The 11,958-nt window shown below is 42.8% G+C and overlaps 1 protein-coding gene across 2 annotated transcripts; it reads left to right on the top strand.

Moving 5' to 3' along the window:
• Positions 1-767: 767 nt before the first annotated feature.
• LOC103461127 (transcriptional regulator QRICH1-like) lies at positions 768-11,958 on the top strand. 2 transcript variants are annotated; one of them, XM_081609086.1, is made up of 12 exons: positions 768-974; positions 1,564-1,857; positions 5,209-5,301; positions 5,401-5,541; positions 5,836-6,612; positions 6,698-6,875; positions 7,011-7,165; positions 7,486-7,600; positions 7,771-7,879; positions 8,046-8,194; positions 8,915-9,005; positions 10,628-11,958. In XM_081609086.1, the coding sequence occupies exons 2-12, from the start codon at positions 1,600-1,602 to the stop codon at positions 10,812-10,814; spliced, it is 2,253 nt and encodes a 750-aa protein (XP_081465212.1). In that variant the 5' UTR covers positions 768-974; positions 1,564-1,599; the 3' UTR covers positions 10,815-11,958. The 2 variants fall into 2 exon arrangements, with proteins under 2 accessions (XP_081465212.1, XP_081465213.1); XM_081609087.1 differs by having other exon boundaries at positions 778-882.

Consider the following 11,958-nt stretch of genomic DNA (forward strand, 5'->3'; position numbering starts at 1 on the left):
GAGTTTAACAATAACGGCTACAATGTTTAACTCTGTAGTCTATATTGGCAACACAAATCATTGATAAAGTGTTTCTTTTAAAACCGTTTGAAGATATGAATGGAATAGGTTCACGGAGGCAGTGGTGGACCACCATGAAGACACCTGCTTTACATCACCACTTCTTCCAAGCTTATCTGAATCAGGACAATACTTTTAACTCAAGTCATCTGATTCTTCTCAGGACTCTTTTCAGGCAGCTCATGAACTCTGTACTCCTGGATAGATAAATGTAGCTAGTTTACCACTTTTTCGACCTTCATTCTCATTATAGCAGTACATAAAACCACACTATAGTATAACTACTACTGATGTAAACAATGATTCATCACATACGGCATCAGAATAACAGTTGTATGGACAGAGATACTTTTAAGATGAGATTTATATGAGCACAATAAGAGCTCATATAAAACCGTAAACATTAAACAACGTGGGATAACACCATGCCAGACTGACGTGCGTGGGAATTAACTCCCACCTGCCCAGAGCTTCGGAAGCCCCAACTAAATATTCGGTGCATCTCTCTGGCACCACCTTAAAAGATTCAGATGCCAGTGAGCCACTAGGAGCGTCTCTCTGGAAGAACTGTGTTTTAAGGTGGAACGATATCTGCACCATCCCGTCTGCTTTTCTGCTTGTACGAGTCGCCTTTAACAGATTACAATGCAACTGAAGATTCTCGCGATGTTACCTGTCAGAAATATCGCGATAGCACCCAGGAGTTACAAATCGGTAGCCTATTGGTTTGAGGACGCTGTTGTAAGATGGCGCCCAGCGGAATATGAGTCTGGTGGGAAAAAAAAGGAAAAACTACAGCTAACGGAAAAAGTAACCCATTAGGTAGCTGCTAAAAACATCAACAGTACTGCGCCGTCCAGCTTATTGGAGGAAAACCGTTGTGGACGACTAAAACTTCGAGCTGTTAGAGACAGGTAGCCAATATCCATGCTAATACTAGCCTGTTAGCTTTAAGGTAATCAGAGAAAAAACAGTAAAGCGCAACTGACGTAGGATGGTTTGTCAAGAGCTGATGTTTGAACACACCTTTAATCTATTGCGAACCAACTATTGTCATCTGAATGGTTGGATTTAACGCTCGTTTCCAACAACACAGTGATTGGCTTTATTTTGCAAACCACACGCGGCTAGTTAGCAATGCACCTGGCTAACCTAGCGCGTTGTGTAATCAACAGCTTAGTTAGGGGCTGTTCAGACAGGTAACAATAAACATTACAGTAACATAAATCCAGTTTTAAGCGTGCCCGTTTCATCCTGAGTATGTTGCCAACCCAAGACTGCTGCATTCGATTTGGAAAGTGACCGCGCTTTTGTCCCAGCTCGTTTACACTCAGCCGGAATTAACCCTTTCCTATTACAATCTCTCTCCGTGCAATCACCAGTCATTTAGCTTTGACTGCGTCCGACTGAAGCCGGTGTTGAATGATCTTAATGTAGTCATTTATTTTATTTATTATAATTTTAATTGAAATTCAAAATTTCGCTTTATATCTTTTGCTCCAGGTTTCCATCTCATCTAAGTGATAACAGTCTGCAGCTATGAATAATGCCATGGATAGCAGCAGCTCATATGAGGAGCTAGTGAGACAGAAAGCTCGGAGCATTCCTCAACATCGTATGAAGGAGTTCCTGGAGTCCTTGGCCAGTAAAGGTCCTGATGCTTTGCAGGAGTTCAGCCAACAAAGTGGAGACACTACAACCACCACTACAACAACTATGGTTTACCAACAAGAGACCAACTGCATCTATACAGACAGTACAGAAGTGGCTGGGTCGCTGTTGGAGCTGGCATGTCCGGTAAATGAAGTCTTTGTGTTACACCCCCCCCCCCCCAATGCAGACTCAAAAATGTGTGTTTTATATACATATAAATTGCATGCATATAAAGAATGCACATGATTAAACTTCAAACCAGATTATATAGGTTAGTGCGTCAACTATGTATTTTCATTATATCTGTGTGTACAATATTCATGTAACAATAATCTGGTTAAAATGCAGCATATGCTACATGTCATGAATTCAGAGTGCATTCATTATGAGTACACTAGCATGCAAATTGTGAATTGGTTGCATGCTTGGCTTCATGGCAATGGATGCACACACTTGACAGGGATAATACCCTGCAAGATTTTTTTAAGGTTATCAAAAGAGTTGGAAGCATCTTAATACTAGAATAGAAAAATGTGCTTTTATCACAACTGGTATATTTCTCCATGCTGTGAAGAAAAACGTTGCAATTCTGATTGACCATTATTGGGCAGCCGTAAAACATTATAAGAAACTTGAACATTTAATGGCTTTATCACAAACGAAAATGTCCTTTGTTTTTCTGTATCTTAATGAAAACTAAACAGAAGCCATCATTTTTTTAGGTTAGGTTTGAGATAACTTGGACAGTATTCTAAGGCCTTTACCTTCTTGTAGTTGATTCTTTTATGTAGAACGTCAGCATACTCCCTAACACCTCTTAAATTTAGTAAGTAAATTGTCAAAACTATCTTTTTACATTTTTGTCCTCCAACTTGCCAGAGCCCCGTTTCTTTCATAGTTTTTTTTTGAGAATTTCATTTATGCCTTTTATTATAGCGCTTTTAATTTACTGTGGTTCTTTATTTAAGAATATTATCTGTAGCTGTATCTGGTATCTGGGACTCCAGACGCAGTTGATGGGTACCGGTGGGCGAAGCGGCATGCAGCTCGGGTGGTCGCTGAGGAAAACACTTGGGCGTGGGAGGAGTTTGGAGAGGCCATGGAGACAGGCTTCCTCACGGCTTTGAGGCGATTCTGGTCCACCATCCGGCGTCTCAGGAGGGGGAAGCAGTGCAGCACCAACACTGTTTATAGTGGGGATGGTGCGCTGCTGACCTCAACTCGGGACATTGTGGGCCGGTGGGCGGAATACTTCGAAGACCTCCTCAATCCCACCAACATGCCTTTTGTTGAGGAAGCTGAGCCTGTGGACTCTTGGTTGGGCTCTCCAATCTCTGGGGATGAGGTCGCCAAGGTGGTCAAAAAGCTCCTCGGTGGCAGGGCCCCGGGGGTGGATGAGATCCGCCCGGAGTTCCTTAAGGCTCTGGATGTTGTAGGGTTGTGTTGGCTCACGCGACTCTGCAATATCGCATAGACATCGGGGGCAGTTCCCCTGGATTGGCAGACTGGGGTGGTGGTCCCGCTGTTCAAAAAGGGGGACTGGAGGGTGTGCTCCAATTACAGAGGGGTCACACTCTTAAGCCTCCCTGGTAAGGTCTATTCAGGGGTCCTGGAAAGGAGGGTCCATCGGATAGTCGAACCTCAGATTCAGGAAGAGCAGTGTGGTTGTCGTCCTGGTCGTGGAACACTGGACCAGCTCTACACCCTCAGCAGGGTCCTGGAGGGTGCATGGGAGTTCGCCCAACCAGTCTACATGTGTTTTGTGGACTTGGAGAAGGCATTCAACCGTGTCCCCAGGGGGGCCTTGTGAGGGGTTCTCCGGGAGTATGGGGTACCGGGCCCTTTGATACGGGCTGTCAGGTCCCTGTATGACCGGTGTCAGAGTCTGGACCGCATTGCCGGCAGTAAGTTGGGCTCGTTTCTGGTCAGAGTTGGACTCCGCCAAGGCTGCTCTTTGTCACCGATTCTGTTCATTACCTTCATGGACAGAATTTCTAGGCGCAGCCGAGGTGTTGAGGGGATCCGTTTTGGTGGCCTTAGGATCGCATCTCTGCTTTTTGCGGATGATGTGGTCCTGTTGGCTTCATCAGACCATGATCTGCAGCTCTCGCTGGAGCGGTTTGCGGCCGAGTGTGAAGCGGCCGGGATGAGGCTCAGTGCCTCCGAATCCGAAGCCATGGTCTTGAGCCGGAAAAGGGTAGAGTGCCTTCTCCGGGTCAGGGGAGTCGTCCTGCCTCAAGTGGAGGAGTTTAAGTATCTGGGGATCTTGTTCACGAATGAGGGAAGAAAGGAGCGGGAGATCGACAGGCGGATTGGGGCAGCGTCTGCCGTGAAGCGGGCGCTATACCGGTCCGTCGTGGTGAAGAGAGTGCCGAGTCAAAAAGCAAAGCTCTCGATTTATCGGTCGATCTACATTCCCACCCTCATGGTCATGAGCTTTGGGTCATGACCGAAAGAACGAGATCACGGATACAAGCGGCCGAAATGGGTTTCCTCCGCAGGGTGGCTGGGCTCTCCCTTAGAGATAGGGTGAGAAGCTCGGTCATCCGGGAGGGACTCAGAGTAGAGCCATTGCTCCTCCATGTCGAGAGAAGCCAGTTGAGGTGGCTCGGGCATCTGGTCAGGATGCCTCCTGGACGCCTCCATGGTCAGGTGTTCCGGGCACGTCCCACCGGGAGGAGGCCTCGGGGAAGACCCAGGACACGCTGGAGGGACTATGTCTCTCGGCTGGCCTGAGAACGCCTTGGGGTTCCCCTGGAGGAGCTGGAAGAAGTGGCTGGGGAGAGGGAAGTTTGGCCCTCCCTTCTGAAGCTGCTGCCCCCGCGACCCGACCCCGGATAAGCGGCAGAAAATGGATGGATGGATGGAACAGCTTTCTTTCTTGTATAAGAACTGTTCAGGACTCCGAAATATTAAAGACTCTCCTTTTGATTCAGGTGGAGCTTGATGTTACTACTACATCGTTTTATATCTGTTCCACGTGAATTTTATTTTCATCTCTACTAGTGAATTATGTTGGTGAATTATGTTGTATGTGTGTGTGCTCCTAAGTGACTTTGCAATTTAATTAGTTATTTATTCTTGATCGCTTCTTACTTTGAAGTATTTTAGTGGTGTTTGTTGTTTAAATACTGCAGTGCAGTAATTAAATCCTCTACAACTTTATTTGTTTAGCTCAGGGTTTTCAGATGAAGGGCAAGTTATTTTAAACTTTTAGGTGCCTTTCTAGTCCAGCACAGCCTTTTTAGTCCATCTCACCTGAATTAAATAGCTGAAAAATGTTTGCAATTTCATGCTATGTCAGATTGTACAGATTTCTGCTAATGACATTCGTATTTGATTCAGGTGTGTCGAAGCAGTCAGATGGCTCAGTTTTTGTTCACTCTGATTTCTAATGCGGAATACAAAATTACCAAAATGACTGCAATATATACATATGCAATTTTGTTTTGAGAGTGCTTCTTATAAAACTGAAAACCTTATCCTCTGTTGCAGGTTCAGGTGCAGGTCCAGCCACAGCAGCAGCAGATGCAGGACTCTGCATCGCAGCAGTCTGTTCAACAGAATGTAGAACAACAGATTGTGCAGGTCAGAATCTGAATTTTGTTAAGAAAAACATATTGTCATCTTATTCAGTTTGATAATATCATGTTTCCGCTTAATGTCCTGCTTATACTAATTGCACAGGTGCAAATTCAAGGCCAGCAACAGGGTCAGATGCTTGGCCAGGTTCTCCAGGTACCCGCTGGTTCCCATCAGCAGCTGCAGGGCATTACCACTGCACAGCTGATTCAACCTGGGGAACTGACAGAGGAACAGCAGCAACAGGTTTGTCCATAAACTATTGGTGCTGGAATGATGCACATAGCAAAACGAGGCAGTAAACAAGTTGGGACTTCATTCACACAGCAAGTCTTGATTCTCAATTCAATGTTTTTTTTTTTTCTTTTTCTTTTTTATGAATCTGAGTATTAGTATTTTTTCTTTGCTTTGTTTTTTTTTTCCCATAATGGCTAGAGCTATTGCAATGAGATCTTGTAATAGCACAGCAGTGTAAAACACAGTAGGGTACTAGAATTTTTTTTTTTTTTACTCATTATTACTTCTGACCTTGTGTTTCAGCTGCAAGCCCAGCTGGTGGCAGCTGTGGCAGGCGGGCAGCAGATCCAGATCCAGACGGTGGGGGCCCTGTCGCCCACTCAGCAGCAGGACGGAGTGGAGCGGAGGTTGATGGGAACCACGGTTGCTACATCCCAAGCAGCAGGGGTCCTGCAGCCAGCTAAAAAGCGTAAGGTGGACATGCCCATCACTGTGTCGTATGCCCTGCCTGGTCAGCAGGTAGCTACAGTCTTGGCGATCCCACAGGGTCAGGGGCAGCAGCAGAGCTACGTGTCGCTGCGGCCAGACCTCCTAACTGTAGACAGTTCCCACCTTTACAGTGCTACTGGTACGATCACCAGTCCCACAGGTGAGACCTGGACCATTCCTGTGTACTCTGCTCCTGCTGGGTCTGGGGGCCGTGAGCAGGTCACACACATTGCCATCCCCCAGGAAGCTTACGGGACGGTACAGGTGGCAGGGACAAACACTACAACAATGACCACAATGCCGACCCAGGTCACCATTGAAAGCGACAAGCTAAAAAGCCCCACTAGTCAAAGTCAGACTGTGCAGGCGGTTTCCAGCATAACGAGCTCCACCGGGATGTGCAACCAAGAGGAAGTGGTTCACACGCTGGCTGCAAACGCGCTCTTCCCCGCCCAGCTGATGAACGGAAACATCCACATTCCCGTGGCTGTGCAGGGCTACTCCAATGCCACACAATCCATTATCTGGGACCCCCAGCAGCAGGTGCTGCACACACAGGGGCTGACGGGGCAGGATGGACAGCCACTACAGGTAATTACACAGCATCCTTTCATCCTGCAGGTGTTTTATTTCAGCTCAGTGGAAGTTTTTATTTTTTTTGATTGGCTGTTTTCAGGGTCAGACGGTGGTCACAGAAGTAGATGGTCAAGGTCAGCAGCAAGTGCAGGTGCAGGAGCTGCTTCTGCCTGCAACGTTGAAGCCAGAGGAGGGGCTGGACGTGTGGCGACTCTGGGCTCAGAGGAAAAATGCAGAGCTGGACAAATCGGATCAGAACAAACTTGCTCCCATAGGCCGTGAGAGACCATGCATTTTACTTAGAGTTAAAGTGACAAACAATAATTGGTATGAACAACTTTTCCCCATTGTGGGACAGTAGAGGATTTTCTGTTCCTTTCTCAATTGGCATTTTTCCTTATGTGGTGCATCAGGACGTCAGGCGCTCCGTTTCCAGGAGGATCTGGTGTCGTGTGCGGTGGCTGAACTCTGCATGGGTCTATCTCTGATGACAGCAGAGGCTCGGGGGCTTGAAGGAGAATCATACGAGGCGGATGTTCTTTATTATGTATTTCTCTGCATACAAAAGGTCAGTTACACTCTTTCACCCCCAAAACTCTCCGTTGATCTGTAGCAAGTTTTAGTTAACACAGAAAAGAAATTCAGAGCTTTTAATTTGCATAGTTTACAGTTGAAGTTAGAAAAAATAATTATTTAGTTCCAATAATCTTAAAGCTAAATTTTACTGCCTTCCCAAACAGGAACTAAATGAAAGTTTCTAAAGTGGATGTTGACATTTTGATTGAACTCTAGGGCTTGTTTTATTTGCCCTGCTAAGAATCTCTGCATACAATAGACTGGGAGTTAATAGCACCATTGATGATCTGCTTCTCTCTCTTCCTCCTGCAGTATCTGTTTGATAACGGTCGAGTTGACGACATTTTCTCAGATCAGTACTATACTCGTTTCGCTCATTGTCTTCATCTAATCTTGGACCCCTGGAGGCCGTCGGTTCATCCTCTAGGTACACCCATATATTTATTTTTTTATTTTTTGAATTTGCTGTGTTGCTCTGCATAAATTCCCTACACATCACCTGTTCCTGCAAACCTTTACAATGAGTTCCAGCTGCAGGTGCAATAGTTTTCTAAACCTACCAGCTCTTCATATTCTGCTCTTTCCCTCTTTCCCCAGGATATGTTATTCCCAGTCATGTAACAGAGGAGATGCTGTGGGAGTGTAAACAGCTGGGAGCTCATTCTCCATCAACACTGCTCACAACTCTCATGTTCTTCAACACAAAGTGAGTTTCAAAGCCCTCCAGTATTCTGATGGTTCTGCAGACACTTTGCTAACAAAAAGGATTTTCTTCATTTAACGATGCATGATCAAATGTCGATCGGTTTGCATTCGTCTACTGCATATCTTTAGTAGTCTGCCTCACTGGTTGATGTTGCTCTGTTTTCCAGGTATTTCCACCTAAAAACAGTGGATCAGCATCTAAAATTGGCTTTTTCAAAGGTGTTGAGACACACCAGGAAGAGTCCCAACAATCCCAAAGACAAGAGCACCAGCATACGGTACCTGAAGTCAGCAGAGAGGTTCATAGGACAGAAAGGTAAGAGGATAAACAGATGTTAAAGTCCTTTTATAATTGCATAATATGATTCAATTCTGCTCAGCATTTCTCTGCTTCCATTCAGTCTGTTGACCAGTGGCCTTAAAAAAAATGTTAGTGGGATTTTCACTCTTTTTAAAAGTGCAGTAGTACTCTCTTCTAGACTGTGTAAAAATCCTGCTTATTATGTTTACTCATGTATGAGGTAATCAGTAGGCCTGTCACAATAAGCAATAGCTCAGTAATAAAATGCATGATAAATTAAAATAAGATCAAAAATGTCCATTTCCATGATTTATCGTTTTCTCTTTTTCTGGTAGAAGTAGTTTTTGGTAGAAAAACTTGTACTTGGGCTTTCTGATTAAAAACAAAAAGTCTTCAGTTGGGTGCTTTGGTCTCAACTTTTTTTGAAGGACAATTTTGTTTAGAGACTTCATATAAAAAATTTTTTTTGTTGCTGTTTTGTTTATTTCAGTTACATGAAATATCTTCAATTTCTTGTGTCAAATGTTCATTAGAAATGAAAATGTATTTATCTTTAAGAATGTATTCTTGCATTATAATGCCATTAACATTATATCACTTGAAAATGGTCTCAAAACAATATTATCGTTTATCGCAATAACTTCTGCGACAAACATGTGTATAGAGCTTTCTGATAAAATCCGAGTTGCATTTCTCCATGGAGAGTAACGATGACTGTTGTTACTTTTCGTTCAGTGACAGATGACATGTACTCGGAACAGCTGGAGGACCCTGAGAACCCGCTGCGCTGCCCTATCAAGCTCTATGATTTCTACCTCTTCAAATGGTAAATAGGAAGCGACTTCTTAATAAGATTTAGTTCCTCTTTGAGGAGCTGCTATTATTAAGTAAAATTACTAGTTGGTGTAATTGAAAGGGTGTGAAGATTCTGCAGTCTGCGCTGAAGTGTCTTAATTTGCAAGATTATTGCTGTTGGGAATTTAAAAAAAACAACCCAAAAAACATTGATGCTGAATAATCTAGCTTCGCCATCTTTTAGAATGAATATTTATTGGACCCTAAAGACCTGAACCTTATTTGGTCAGGACTTTTGCAAGGTCAGAAAAAGTAATCTCATTCTAGGTCTTAAAAAGTCTGAAATACAAACTCAAGTTTATGTCTTAAGTTCGCATGTTCTATCAGGAATGCAGCAATGGGGAAAATTGGGGCCAGTGTTTATCTGATGGTAATATAGCTGTTTTGGAGGATAATAGATATTTGAGATTGCATATTTTTTACTAATGTTAAAACACTGGAAAAATGGACTTTTCCAATATGTTAAGTGATCAACATCAGTTAATACCAATACACCGTCCACTCTTATGTTCAGTCATTAATTGTTTCCTTCAACTTCTAACATGTTGCTTTGAGAAACAGATATTTTACCTTCATCTCTGAGTTGTTGCTCTTGCTGAATGATTTTGGTTTATTATGTTGTTCCAAGGCTACAAATGCCGAGATGAATGAAAGCAATAAATTGCTGTCATTCAATGGAGCAATCAGCTGTCCATGCAGATTTCCTGAAAATGCCGCTCCTTAACCTCACTAGCATACATTTTAATTGTAGTTAATTAAAATGATGTTGTATTTTTTTTTTTTTTTAATTTCCCCATTTCCAGCACCTCCATCATGCAAAAGCGTCTTCAAACGTCAGTTCAAAATGTTTAATTTGAAATCATGGATATTAGTAGGTGACTAAGACCCATTGTCTATAATGATTATGTACCTAATTACATACCCTAAAAAGCTGTTTAAGGTACGTAGCCGTGTGTAAAGACACTTGAATCATGTGTTATGAAGTTATTTTTTACTTTCCACTTAGGTTTTGCAGAAACTCTGTTTGATTAAGGAAGTAGCTTACAGTAACTTAAAGACTCACCCAACACTCAAAGCCGGTGTTGGGAGAACCTAAATGACTTAACAAGAGATCCACCAATCAAACTTTCCCTGGCTGTTACAGATTGTGACTAGTACCATTTTTTTATTTTATTTTATGGAAATTATGCATGAGTAATAGGCAGGTTCCTCAAATGAGGTTCTGATTTTGTTACAACAGAAAGTGAATGGGTAACAAGGATATCTCTATTTATGCTCCGAAGTATAAATAACTATAACCTTTAATGTAACTGCATTCAAAAAGTGCATCAAAACAGACATTTAGAGGCGTAAGATGAGCGATTTTAGTTTAGATTTTTGATGAATGGGAAGAAAAATGTTTTTTTATTCCCTAATGTAACATGCAATTCTGAAAGATGGATAGTAATATATTAAATCAAGCCCTCCCTCCTCACCTCTTCCTACTAGGAACTGTTTTCTTTCAGTTTGTGTTAAGAAACTGACATTTTTGACATTTAAATAAGTACACCCATAAAATATCCTCACTCTTGTTACCGTTGTGTGTTTGTACAGTCCTCAGAGTGCTAAAGGCCGTAACGACACCTTCTACCTGACCCCGGAGCCGGTGGTGGCTCCAAACAGCCCCATTTGGTACTCGACACAACCAATCCCCCGGGAGCACCTGGAGCAGATGCTCGCCCGAATCCTTGTTGTCCGTGAAATCCAGGAAGCGCTTAACATGTCGGAGAGCATGCACTAGTTGGACCTGAATAGAAGTAAAAACAGAAGGGACTCCTCCTGTTTTTATCACCCAGCCTTTGATAGCTCGTCATGAGTAGTTTGCTCTTCTCACTCTCCTCGTTTTATTTTCTTTTGGGGTGGCATGTATCTGTTTATATCATGTGCCGGCCTACCTTGGACATAAACTGTAAATACACTTAAAAAATCAATATATAGGGAGATTAGTCTCATCGAGACAGTCCCCTTTTTTTGTCTTTGTTATGGCCAAAGGATGTAGAGTCTAATAATCTTTTAGTGGACCTAAACGCTAATTTAAAAGTTATTTTGACTGTTGGTTCACTTCACCAATAGTCTGATATAAATGTTAATTTTCTTACCTGTTTTAATCTGTAATATATTTCCAATTGTCACCATGGTTGGCCTACACTATGCTGCTTTTTCTTTCCCTATTTGTTGTTTTATTCCTTTGTCTGCCTTGATCACTGTTGAGTCTCACAGTGAATATCTCAGTGGCATCAGAACTGTATATTAAAAAAAAAAGACAAACTAGGTATGAAAAAGTCTTTAAGTTATATACATTTTCCTTTCTTATATCATTTTGTTTGGGTTGAGCCTACTTATTTGGAGATGCTGAGCTTTGAGATTACCTACTTAAGAGCACACTCTGTTGGAGCTTGGTGGTATTGAATCACATTAGTACTTAAATCCTCCATGGATTTGATTGCAACAGGCTGGCACCGCCTAATTTGCAGCTAATGGCACTTGCCACAGGATAAAGGTGTGGCGAAAGGAGGACTTGGACTCTGACGTCTGCTGAATTCTTTATCTCTTGAGGACGTCAAAAACACAAAGACTAAAGAGGGATCCAATGTATCATGTCCACTGTACTCCATGAAAGACTTAAAGTGGGTTAGCCCTACATGTTCTATAATGTATAGTACCAGTAGTTTCTCCATGAACTGCAATGTGATTCAGTCATTTAAGGAGAATGGCAGTGCCTGTGTGTTTTTCAAACATGACCTTTTTTGTACAGCCACTACACCGTGTGTCTGCCTTTCTGTTGTCACCTCTGCACCCTGATTGATAGTGTTGATTGTGTTACATGAAAGAAATGCACAGTGGACATTTTTTTTCCCCAACAGTTAATAAAATACATCTCAGCA

This window comes from Poecilia reticulata, chromosome 7, assembly GCF_904066995.2.
Source record: "Poecilia reticulata chromosome 7, P_reticulata-male-v2, whole genome shotgun sequence".
In the NCBI taxonomy this organism is placed as follows: Eukaryota; Metazoa; Chordata; class Actinopteri; order Cyprinodontiformes; family Poeciliidae; genus Poecilia; species Poecilia reticulata.